We start from the raw sequence: 12667 nt of genomic DNA, 5'->3' as shown, positions 1-12667 counted from the left end.
TTTCACTGAGCAGCCTTTTAAGTGTCTTTCTTTTGCTTAGCAATTCGACCATTGCCTCCAGTACAGTACCATGTTCATTCCATCCCCGTGTTTCATTTTGGAAGTGACTCCAGCTGCCCGCAAAGAAGCAGGTGCTAAGCTGTCTCAGCAGAGTTGAAGTCAGCAAGCTGCTATATATAAAGCCTGCTGAAAACAATACCTGGTGTGAAAGTTGCATTTCTGAAGATACTTTCATTAGTAGCAAAAGATCTACCACTGCGTGTAGGTCTCCAGAAATATTAGACAATTACTTATTGCTTTCTTAAGAGAGAGTAAAACCTAGCTCAGTATGATTTTCTGTCTGAATGGCTGCTTTTCCTTGCAGTAAGACTGACTAATAATGCAAAAGTAGACCTGAGCTCATATCATTTTGATATTCTTACCCATCTAAAGGCATCTATTGCACTATTGCTGCGATGATAAACCTGGTACTTTCTCAAGAAGATGCTCCAGAACCGATCTCTGCAGAGTAAGACCACAGTAAGACTCAGACTGTGTGCTGTTTCAGAAGGCCTGTTATAATGTATACCTAAACTCCACCGGCCTTGAGCTGAGCAACGAGTTTCTAGGCCAGGAGCTCAGCTCTACTGCTGCTTATTTCAGTGACTGTGTGTGACAGCCTATTTTAAAAAAGGGGTTTTGAAAACAAGGGCTTGACTGTTCAGAAGTTATTTCTCAGAACTTACCATGGAGTGTGCAGAGAAGAATGTGTAACATGAGCACAGAGCAGTGTTCTTCTAACTAAAAACTTACAGTGCACTTCCAGCACTGACGTACTTTTTTTGTTTTAATCTTTGGGTGAGTCACAAAGTCACCGATTTCCATTTAAAAAGAAAAAAGATCTGTAAGATGGGTGCAGTTGTGCTTGCTTATTTCAGGTTTTTGAGACCACAAGTTTGTCTGTTTCCTCAGTTGAAAAATCTCTAGATGGTACCAGTGTTTATGTTTTGGACTTCATGAAAAGACAGTATTGGTGAAGCTGAAGTTTTAATAGATAATAAACCCAGTAAGCACTATCTCACATCTGACAGTAAAAAGTGAACGTTCATCTCTTCAACTGAAAATGAGGTTTTTTACTATTTGCATTATTGTAACACTTCACAGTAAGCAGCTTATCTTTGTGAGAAATGTCTGCTTGTTGGGTTTTCCTTCTTGGTAAGGGGGCTTTGTTGTATTTTGTTCCTGCTGTGTGGCACCAGGTGCCAGCCAGCTCACACAGCACTGCCGGGCTCCTACCTCCCTGCGCTGTGCCCATGGCAAAAGGCAGCTGGTTTCAGTTCTTCAGGTTAAATGTCTCTTCACTCATCTATTGCAGAGAAATTCACTGTGATCCTGAGCGGTGTTCTGGCAGCACACAGGCGAGTTGTAGGCTATCGAATACAGCCTTATGTGCGTTCCATCTTGCTGTCACTAGAGGCTGCTTAGTTGCTTCGTTGCTGTAGTGGAATGAGGCAAATGGTGCTGGTGAATTCTGGCTCTCCTTCCTAATGAACTCTGCTCTGCTCCTCTGAAATACCTGGAAGCCTTTGGTGTCTCGGGCAGCATCCACAAAGCAGTCTGCTCTGAGGTCGGGAATCCTTCCTTTTAGTTCCGCAGAACCTCTGGAGTCAAACTTGGTGGGAAGACGTGGGGAATATGCAAAAGAAAAGGAAGCTGAGGGAGAAAAGGGAAAATGCTGATGTGTCTTGTTCTGCTTTCGTTACTTGGTTCTGCTCTGGTTACCTGGCGTTCTCTCAGCTTGTTCTGGCTGGAGGTGGTGAAGTGATCGCCTTCTGCTCTGCCAGGGTGCCTCAAACCACTCAAACCAGAGCGATGAATTTGCCATCCGTGTCATTACCTGTGTGTGTAAAGCACAACGAGAAATGGTCATCTAAAATGAAATGCTTTTCCCTGGGTTTGCTGTTTGTGTTTGTACCTGAACGTCCTAGATATTAAGACAGCTGTTGTATTAAGATAGATAAACACAAGGGTGTGTCAGTGATCTGAAACAGACCACGCTGAAAGGTGCTGTAATAATCCACAGGCTGAACAAACTGAAAAAGAAAAGAAAAAACACGTGCACTTGAGGAACCTAAGCAGTTATAACTGCTCTTCGATGTAATCGAATGATTTTAAAAGTCATTCAGCTGGCCATTGATACAAATAAATAGAACCAATCCAGACTTAAAATGAACAATGAATTCGATACTGAATGCTTTTGTAGTAGCAGGAGTTGAAATACTGGCACGTAGCTTCCTGCTGTCTCCTGTTGCTAGGAGAGTTTGCACAAGAGATGGTAAAGAGCCTGTTTCTGAAATGACATCTGTGTTCTTCCATCAAAGAGAACAGGCTTGTCAATTTGAAATTGAGCTCTTGAAGAAAACTTCGTACCAAATATCATCCTGCTTGCCTACCATTATTTGCAACTACTGCCCCACGTGCAGTGAAAACATTTATTGAGTCGTGTGACTCGCTTTCAGTTTTCAAGAGTAAGATTTGGGTCCCAGTATGAAAAATACTTGCTTAGGAAAATCACATGAGTAGAACAATCCTTTGCGTCTGCAACAGAACGCTGACTTTCCCTTAAACTCAAGGCTACACCTGTAGAAGATGCTGGCAGTGCTGCTTGCTCTCTGTATAGAGGAAGGATGCTCAGGACAAACAACTTGCACTGAATTTGCAGTCACAGATAATTTGAGTGTTATTTAACAGCGGTTCACCTGGAGGCTGAGTTATTTCATTGCATTTGTCCTCGTGGTGAGAGAAATCACTCATCCAGTCTGTGAGCGAAACCTCACTGCCTTAGCAGAGCTGAATGAGATGTCATTTTCAGAAAGATTTCAGTGCCATCAGGAGACATATGGCATGAAGACACGCTTGTCAGCTCTGCATGCAGGCAGTTGGCTGTTCACAGCAACTTGGCTGGGTGGAGCCCAGAAACCCGTGGAGCGCAGGCTGCGTCTCCAGCCGTTCTCTCTGGGCAGGCCGGGGATACCTGCAGCCTGACAGCGAGCTGCCCAGAGGGAGAAGGGGAGCAGATGCTGGTTGCACCATCAGTGAATGCATCTCATACGCCAGGCACGGCGGTGCTGTGAGCAGATGTGACAGGACTGCGTGCTCCTAGTGTAGAAAAAAATACCGTTTTTGTTACCACAGTAACTTGTCACTCTGCAGACTCACAGCCTTAGGTGCTTCCGGAAAGTAATAAAAGCCTTATTCAGAGTTAAGCTAAATAATGAAATTTTCCTTGGTTTAGAAATACATGCTTTCTTTAAAGGACTAAGATCTGTTGCCACCTGCACTAATGATATGAAACTGCGTTTATTTAAACCACTCCTCTTGGTTTCATACAGTTCAGCTCAATTAATGCAGATCCATATTGGAGATTTACTTTTCAAAGTAAATTTAAGCCGATTCCTAACGAGTTGTTAAAAATAATTGATAAAGCTGAAATTAACTCGGTTCAACCACAAGTCCAGCACACCCCTTTTCTTTCTGGGTACGTTAATGAAACGTTTCTCAAAACCGTGTAAGTCTACACGTGGGCAGGCTGTGAATCAAGGAGACAGGTAAGGTGATGACAAGGTTATTGCTCACCCCTCAGTGCGTGTCCCCACCGTTGTGCTCCACGATGCCCTCACGTGTGCCGCAGTGTTGGGCCATTGCCCTGCAGCCAGAGGTGCTTGCAGTGCCTCCGTGCAGCCCTGCTCTTGTACTGTGAGTTCAGTAACAGCGAGAAGAGAAGCCAGCATCACCTCTTGTTGTGTCTCTTATCCGGGCTCTGCTTTGTCACAGGGAATAATTTGAGTCTGTGTGCAGTTCTTTTCTGGTGTGTGAACTAACTGAGCTTTGGAAATAGCTGAAGCCACTTGTTTGGGTTATTTCTGCCACTTCTGACACCCCGATATTCACCTGCCGCTCTTGGTAGAAGGAGGTTATTGGGAAGATTGCTGTTACGTTGGCATGCATTATCCAGGAATGGAGCTGATGCTGCCCAGCTGCTGAGGGCTGATGTAAAATGTTAAAGCAGCTGCCTTCAATTTTCTCAATGAATTATCTAACCTTTACATTTTAAATAATTATCTGGTTTTAAATACAGTTTAAATAATTTCTATCCCATTCGTTGGTTACGCCTGATTTTGCCATATTCTGGTTTCTTTTTTAGCTGCTTAGGCTTCAAGCTGATTTAATTTTGATTTCATTAAATTATTATTCTGTAGGAAAGTGGTGTTTGCTTTTTCCCGAATTCATAATACTCATCTTGACACAATCTGTGCAGTCGGTGCTTAGCAGTGCAGGCGATCGCTGCGGTGTTTCGAAGCTTTTAACAGAGTCCATCTCTGCTGCAGGTTTACGTCCGGCTACGGCCGTTCTTCCGAGAATTCCTGGAACGTATGTCTCAGATTTATGAGGTAAAAATAATTCAGTATTGCCTTTGAATTTTATTTTTAAATTTTTTTCACATGTTTATACGTAAAATAATTATTGTTTTCTTCTCTTGTCTGCAGATCATTCTTTTTACTGCTTCTAAGAAGGTGTATGCAGACAAATTACTGAATATCCTAGACCCTAAAAAGCAACTAGTCAGGTAAAATACAAATGGCAGAGCGGCTGCTGTGGGCACACACGTCCGTTCCTAAGGGATGAGAGGAAGTTCCTTTATAGTTATCTTTATAAGTGCTGTTTCTTAATCGGCCTCAAAATAATTTGTGAGTTTGGTAGTGAAGTTATTTTGGTTTTTCATTTCTTTTGTTAATACCGAGCTTTGTTTGGATGAGATTAACGTTTCTCAAGAGCAGGGCCTTAAGACACGACCAATCCTATCAGGTGAATTTCCTTGTCATCCTCGTCTGCAAGGCAGAGTGCTGCATGGAAAGCTGAAGGTGGAGAGGGGGTTTCTCAGGGATTCGTTCTAAACAGGGCGTTCTGACTGGGGACATGAAGAACTGCACTTGGCTGTAGTTAGGACCGCACGTTCGTATTGCTGGAATATCTGAGCCTGCCTGAAGCACACAGCCAGACAGGCTGTACAAACAAGTACAGTATTGGTGCAGGCAGAAAATGAGTCCGTGTGCATCCGTAACGTGACGGTTTTTCCTCCGAGGGTCTGATACTTAGGATTGAGGACTGCAGTTTTATCTGTGCTATGAGCAGGAAAGGTAACAGGACGTGCAGGCAGGCAGCGTGCTAAGAACGTTCAGAAATTCTCTGAAACTCGTGTGGTGCATGAATGTAGCTGTGAGTCATGTGCCTCTGAGAAGCTGACATCAGGGCATGATGAGTTCTGACATGAGCCTAACAGTGGATTTGCCAGGCGCTCCACACGTGTGACTCAGAATCTATATATAAATTCATTCGCTGCTGAGGCATCAGCTTATTTTCTTCCTTAGCAACATTAGGAACTCAGCCCCTTCATGAAAGTAGTAAGCGTGCTACGCACAGCTTCTAAAAATTCCACTTAAATATGCAAGCAGCTTTAAAGAAACTGCACTGTAATACTATCGTGTAAAATCTGAAATCTGTCCTGTTCACAATTGATTTTTAATTACAATTATACTGATATTTCATGAAATTTGTTTTATTCCCGCTCTTTTTAACGAGTTCTTTTATTCTACCAATCCATTTACTAATTAATTAGTAATAAAAGAGAATATACTAATTGGAAAGGAAGAAGTTGATGGACTGTTTTGGCCTCAAGGCTTTTTTCAAGCTCTAAAAACTGAAAATAGGTTAATTGCTAACAGAGGTAACGTCAGAAGCAGAGCGTTTCATCCAGCACTTCCCAGCGTGTGCTGCAGTGTTGGAGCAGAGCAGAAAGGACAAACGCTGTAAACTGAGTGCAGATCTCATCCCTGGGCTCTGGGCCTTGTGAAACAGTTTCAGTATCTTGGGTCCCTCTGTCAGTCCATCTGCAAAAAGGGTTAGAAAGTGAGACCACGGCAACAAATGTTTCTTGCATCTGAGCTGAGCTTTCCTGTTTAAATACAAAACAGTTGCCTGCAGAAGTAGATCACTATCAAATCAAGTTAACCACTCATCTTACCAGTGAAAAGCTCAGAATGTGGGACGGATTTTAGAAATCTGGTAAGAAGGGAAAAGAGTGGGTAACATTTGGCAGCACTAACTTTTTTTTTTCCTAAGCCATGTAGGTGTTCCAGTTTCTCTCATTAATGAGTATTCCAATTTAATCACAGGCATCGACTTTTCCGTGAGCATTGTGTCTGTGTACAAGGAAATTACATAAAGGATTTAAACATTCTTGGTAGAGATCTTTCAAAAACGATCATCATTGACAATTCACCGCAAGCCTTTGCCTATCAGGTAGGTGTGCTGCCATCAGCAGAGCTTTTCCATGTGGGAGGATCTTTGCAAAGGAAGACAGTGAAACTCTGTCTACATTTTACACTTTGTATTTAAGTTTACAAAACATACTTAAGTTCAGGTTTACGAAGCCAATCGCTCAGGTTTCCTTGCTCTTTTTGGATTCCTGTGAAGAATCGGTCAAATGTAAACTTCCCCTTACATTAGGAGCTCTGTAACCACGCGGTGTTATTTTGCAGTCCAGCTTTTCTCCAGAAACGGCCAGGTCTACTAAGACTGTCCCTTGGACACTTCGCAGAATTAGTTCTCTAATGCTAATCAAGTATCTGAGCAGTGGCTGGTTGGGTTCTCACCTGTGAAAATTGCTTACAATAAATGCTATAAAGTTGCACTCTGTGACTTCGATTTTCCCAGGCGTGTGGCGTCGTAACTGTAACCCTGCTGAAGAGTGCAGGCTGGGGTGCCTCTAAGAGCCTGAACACCAGAAGCCTGTGTGGCTTCACCTGGTTTGCACAAACTGCAGCCAGTGCTCGGTCGGTAACCACGCAGTTCGATCGTAAAACTTTGGCAGCGCTTCTCAGTGCAACAGAACTTCTACAGCTGGGTCTGTTTCAGCTTTGATGTGGAAATTTTTGCAGTGATTTATGCAAAGGAGGGAGTCATTGCAGAAGTGATTTTTAGTACAAACTTTAGTTATGTGTTAATAAACTTGAGCTTGGAAACTTTTTTCCCCGAAATGTCATTTCACAAGTCACGTTTCTAGGTAAATGAAATATAAGTCGTGTGCTGATGTTTGTCTTTTTTACTTTAGCTTTCAAATGGAATTCCTATAGAAAGCTGGTTCATGGATAAAAATGACAATGAACTCCTAAAATTGATTCCATTTCTGGAGAAACTTGTAGAGCTGGTAAGTCTGTCTCTCCTTTATTTGTCATCCTCACAACTCCCAGCCCGATGCGTTGGTTTGTTCTTTCAGACAGCACCACGTGCCTTAAGGCTGAAATTCTGACTGCTGGAAGTCGTGGACGCCTCTTGGAAAGCATTACTCTGTGCAGTAATGGAGGGTTTGTGCAGGGATTTGTTTACACAGCAGAAGGCAGAATGGCGTCATTTCCAACTGTGCTTTCGTTCAGAAACTGGAGAATGGTGACATAAATGATAATGAAATAGAGAATTTGCAGAATCAGATAATGCCTTTATCCTTAAAACGGAAATAATTCGATTCCTAAATTGTTGTGAATGTTATGTCGCTGTTTTTGTGAGCCTCTTGTAATTAGAAACACTCACGGCTTCCATTTCGTTATATTAGCATACAGACGTTGGAGGCTTGCCCTGCCATGATCCGACCTTCTGACACCCTCCCGTGTGTTTTCCCTGCAGAATGAAGATGTCCGGCCTCACATCAGAGACAGATTTCGCTTGCATGACTTGCTACCCCCGGATTAAGCCTTCGGTCTGATTACTGGAGGGGGAGAAAATGCAGGACCCTTTTGGACTGAAACAAAACATTGCCATTACTGTTGAAATTTTGCATTTTTGTACCCCGTCTTGCTTTTCTTATCTTTGGTGCCCAACAATAATCAAGGGTTACAGAAAGAGACTTTCTATATCTGGGATTGAATACAAACAGTACAATACAGTACAACGCAGTAGGTAGGCTAGAACAGAAAAGTCTTTAGAACTAGTGCGACTCCGATGAAATTTTTTATGTACAGGACATCTGCAGTTTATAAAGAATTCTGTTTCTGCCACCAGCAGTTTGACCTGTAGAAACACAGGATTTTATGATATAACAGAGATTGAAAAAAGAGTCTTCTTTTCTCTCTGTTCGGTGCTCTAAGTGGGTTTGTAGCCACTTTTCTGTTACTTTAGAGATTCTCATTTCAACAGGAATGGCCAGTAAGAGTTGTTTTTATTTTTCCTGTTAAGGTTTATAACCTTTTTACACTTTTGACCTGTATTAGATTAGAATTTCATTATGCATTCCTTTTAGTTGAGGCGCTTCATAGTTTTTCCGGGAATAGCCAAATTTTCTTAGTTTTTTATTATACAGTTGGATGGCCGTTTTCCTGCTTCGTCTGCCTGCATACTGTATATTTGTTTAAAAATATTCTCTAGTTTTAATCCACGTAAGTTTCATTTAGAACGAAAAACCCTGCATTTATATTTTGTTTCTGTAATATTCTACTGTAGTTGAAATCTTTTCAAAAATCAAGAGACTGGCTAGATAAGAAGAATATAAGAGTGACTAATATTCAGAATATTTTAAACCATTGTGATGGCGCGTGCTCCGCACAGACAGTATCTTGCAGTGGCACAAACAGCCGATGGACAAGGAATACCTCAGACCATACCGTGCATGCCGGCCCTTACAGCAGAATTAGTTTGGTCACCTGGTAGGTGTGATGCGGCCCGAGCACCGCCGCCTCCAGGCTCCTCCTCGAGCGAAGCGTTCTGCACGGGGCTCAGTGCTTAAGGTGCCTCGCGTGGGCTGCTGGTGCCTCACGCTGCTCCTCTTGCAGTCAGTCCTGAGCGGTGTAACAGCGAGGCGCCTGCCGGATCTGCGCACAGAGCTGTGGTGCAGCGCTCCGTGCCGCCGGGGCAGCCAGTCTGCCGTCGCAGTGGTTTGCTGTGCTATGTGGGAATAGTCTCCAAGCCGTGGTTCTCTAATGCAGCTACTGCAAGAGGTTGATATTTTTATAATGGCGCGTAACCTCCTGTTGAGGAGGCTTTTTATGGAAGGTATAATTTGTAAAAGTTAGGGTGTTTGCCTCTCGACTGCATTAACGTGCCACAGGCTCAGACTGCTTTTGTGTAAAAGATGTCACAGAACGGCACTTTTTCTAAAGAGAAGTTTGATATTTTGTATGCTTGTTAAGAAAGTACAGTATTGGAAATTAAAGGTGGACAACTGATAATTGAGAAGTATGTCAATTAATTTTTTATGTATATTACCTGTTTACTTGTACAATTTTATTGTACAAATTACATGCAGCTTCATTTTCAAATGAGTCCTTAAAGTAAGGAAAATCTTTTTAGGAAAACATTTAATTTTTGTATTTTTGATTTTAAAAGGCATGAGTTATGTCAACTTTTTCCAGTGTATTAATGAAGATTTTAACTTTTCATCAGGTTGAGTGTTTTCTTACTATATTATCTGTTGTGTATGTAGCTAGCACATTGTGTCACTGAACTGTTTAAAAAGATTAGCATGTAGAGCAAGCCTGTTTTGTGGAAAATCCTTATTCATTAAAAAAAATCATCATGGCAGATTTTCTGCAAAAAAAGTGAAAACATTTGCAATTCAGAATACTGATTTTTTTTTTTTTTTGTATTTAAAGAAAAGTATTTTGCTTGCAGGAAAGAAATACTACAGATTCATTTTAATGAGAATCTTTTAAATGTATTTATCTTTAGGGCATCTGGGCATCTTTACACTGTTTGTCTTATGTCTTTATTGAAATAAAATGTACATAACATTACCTTTATATATGCTTTTGCGCAGACGTGTGAGCCTGTGACCATCCCCGCTCCTCCCTGTTTTTATGTTGATGAGATGGTTCTGGAAATATTTATAGATTTTGAAAATGGTCGGCTTGTATTGAATTGCTACATGGTTTGCCAACTATTTTTTAGCTGTTCGTTAAAATGTAAATCTAAATCTGAGATTTTTAATTAGTTTTAACAGCGAATCCTTGTTTAACGTGGAATTCTTCCAAATTTCTGGGAGCAATTTACACACTAGGACTGCTTCACACATCACCAGGCTTCCAGAAGGAACCCGTTTTTGTTCAGTAGCTCATGGCTGTTCTCTGACTGTGCAAAGAGACGGTCACCTGTTCGGGTAACGTCCTTACACGCGTGCGTCCCGTCTTTGGCTAAAACCATTATAAAAGTGCTTTCTTTAGTTAAGGAAACCAAAGCATACATTGCACTTTACAGCTGTATCTGTGTTGTGATTATCAGATCAGTGAGGGAAATGGAAATGTAAATTGGAGGATTTAGTTCTACGTAGATGCACAACAAAAATTACAGAGACTGCTTAGTAAACATATTAAATATTAATATTTTAATGTGCTGCAAGTCTGATATTTATCATTCTGAACTTTCTTTGCAGAATGAGTCTACCTTCTTCAAAATGTGAGTTCCTAAAAATGTCAAAGACTTCTGGCATAAAAACAAAGTCTTTGCGTGGAGCAAAGTTCTGTTCCTTCGGCTTTGATTTCCATCGCTTAGTCTCGAGGCTGAGGCCTCACTGGTTGACTTCAGTCTGGATCAAATTGTGCAGAGCAAAATTGGCGCTGGCAACCAGGGGTCTCAGCTACGTCTGTTACTTGAGGTTGAATGTAGAGCTGTGCTACTTGAGCAGTTAATCTTGTAGCTGTGTCATTGATTCTCGTTTTATGTATGTTCAGGAAACACACCATCGTATTTCCAAAGTTCTTAATGGTTTCATTTCTGTCTGCGGTTTCATTTGTGGTCTTTGACTTGATTATGGCAACTGTTTGCTAATTGAATGTGTTTGTATGTATTCTGTTCTAGGTTTGAGTGTTTTTCGTTTGGACAGCAAAACAACAATATTTCATACTTCCATTATTGACTGCTTTTCTACCTTTGATTCATTTCACCTTTCATCTCTATGGAAAAAGATTTTTTTCATTATTATTCAAATGTATCTGAAAGCCTGAATGTTTCAAGACCCGATCAAACATCTTCCATAGGAAGAGTTGTATCAGCTGAATGCATGCTATAAGGAGGCACTTCTTTAAACAGAGTACTAAAACGTGTTACCAAAAGTAACCAGATGTGTAAGTGCAGAACTGTTTGCTCTCACTCACTGCTGGAAGCGAGCATCCTTCTCATTCCACACCTTCTCCCCTCCCAGACTCTTCCAGAGACCTTTTTAGGCACGAGGTGGATTGGCACAACTGACAAAGCATTGAGCCGCACTGAGGAGAGGGACTGGGAGTGAGTGCAGATCTCATCACCCTGCCTCCCAGTAGCAGCGTGGTGATGTGGGCCCATGGTCTGCAGCAGCCTGTAAGGTAGAGCTTGGTTGGTTGGTCAGGAAAGCTGTCCAGAAACACAAGAGTGTTACTATCCATCCATCTGTCTCTTGATTTTTTTTTTCCTTCTGGTTCTGACTTCCTTATAGCATTGCATTGCAAATCATTACCTTTATTCTCTGTCTAAAGCAGCCACATCCTGTTAGTGCAGACATTAAGGTAGATGATGGCATTTATAACTTAGCAAATGTGACTAAAAGCAAGGAAAGCTCCGTCCGTGGTGGGGTGCTTACATCAGTGAATTGTGGCTGCTGAACTCCTTGTGTGTCCCTCGCTGTCATTCCTCTTTCTTCTGACTGGGGGACTGGATTAGCACTGAGCACACCTAAATTTGGGGAATTAGGAAAGTAATCTGTGCCTTCTTTGTCTCCTCTCCATCCTGTGCTCCCGTTACCTTCCGTTTGAAGGACTTGGAGAGCACACCTTTACAAAGCTAGAATTCCAGTGTAAAATTAATATTTACATAGTTGAAATTAATCTAGTATGTATAGGTAAATGGAGTGGATTTCAGGAAGTCAAGGCCAAAAACTAAACATTTGCAACATACTGTCAATTGAAAGAAAAGACCAACCACCTACTGGTGTGATATCAGCACAGCTGTTGGGTTTGTTCCAAGAAGCGCAACGAGAAACTAATGGCTATTTCATTAAAATAACGTCTTCCGCTGTAAGTAGAATTTCAAGTTAAGTATTTTATGGGGAAACGACTTCTGTGGATTTGTGCAGCAAAGCAGGCAGGTGGTTCAGCCAACCCCATTAAGCTGCTTTAATCTCATTATCAAAGCCCGATACAAAGGCGAAATAAAAAGATGAGAGTCAGGTGGCACCTCGGCGGCAGCGCACGGTGCTGATGGCCGGTTCTGAAGGCTGCCCCTTTTCCCTTCTCTCCTGGGGCTGTCGCTTTCCCACTTCCTCCTGTCCCCAGGGCTGTGTTGGGCCTGAGCAGGAGCCGCTCTGTGGGGACGGCGTGCTGTGCTGAGCGAGGTCGTTAGAGCTGCTACAGGAAGGCTCATGGGAAGATGGTTTTTCTGGGAATGTAATCGCCACGTTGAAGTCATTCAGCTGGAGAACGATGTTGTTGTGTACTTTAGAGACATTAAAGGACTGTTCTCAAAGATCTGATTAGGCCAAAACTGTGTAATTGCAGATTTGCATCTTGGATTTCTGATGCTTAAATAAAATCGTTAACAAGTTGATAAATGGCTGATGAGAAGTAGCATAGATGCATTGTTTTTCTTAGCTAGTAGTCATAATTTTGTAAAA

General features: G+C 41.9%; 1 protein-coding gene across 2 annotated transcripts in view; it reads left to right on the top strand.

The window, feature by feature from the left end:
- Nucleotides 1-12667, top strand: part of CTDSPL2 (CTD small phosphatase like 2) — a 30053-nt gene extending 17386 nt beyond the window's left edge. For both annotated transcript variants that reach the window (XM_019619615.2, XM_003209603.4), the window contains 5 exons: nt 4368-4430; nt 4527-4606; nt 6213-6339; nt 7151-7246; nt 7720-12667. In XM_019619615.2, coding sequence (XP_019475160.1) covers nt 4368-4430; nt 4527-4606; nt 6213-6339; nt 7151-7246; nt 7720-7785 — 432 coding nt within the window. In that variant the 3' untranslated portion in view covers nt 7786-12667. The remainder of the gene's footprint in view (nt 1-4367; nt 4431-4526; nt 4607-6212; nt 6340-7150; nt 7247-7719) is intronic.

Source organism: Meleagris gallopavo, chromosome 12 (genome assembly GCF_000146605.3).
Source record: "Meleagris gallopavo isolate NT-WF06-2002-E0010 breed Aviagen turkey brand Nicholas breeding stock chromosome 12, Turkey_5.1, whole genome shotgun sequence".
Taxonomy (NCBI): Eukaryota; Metazoa; Chordata; class Aves; order Galliformes; family Phasianidae; genus Meleagris; species Meleagris gallopavo.
Note: the sequence above shows the minus strand (reverse complement) of the source record. Positions and strands in the feature narration are given on the sequence as shown.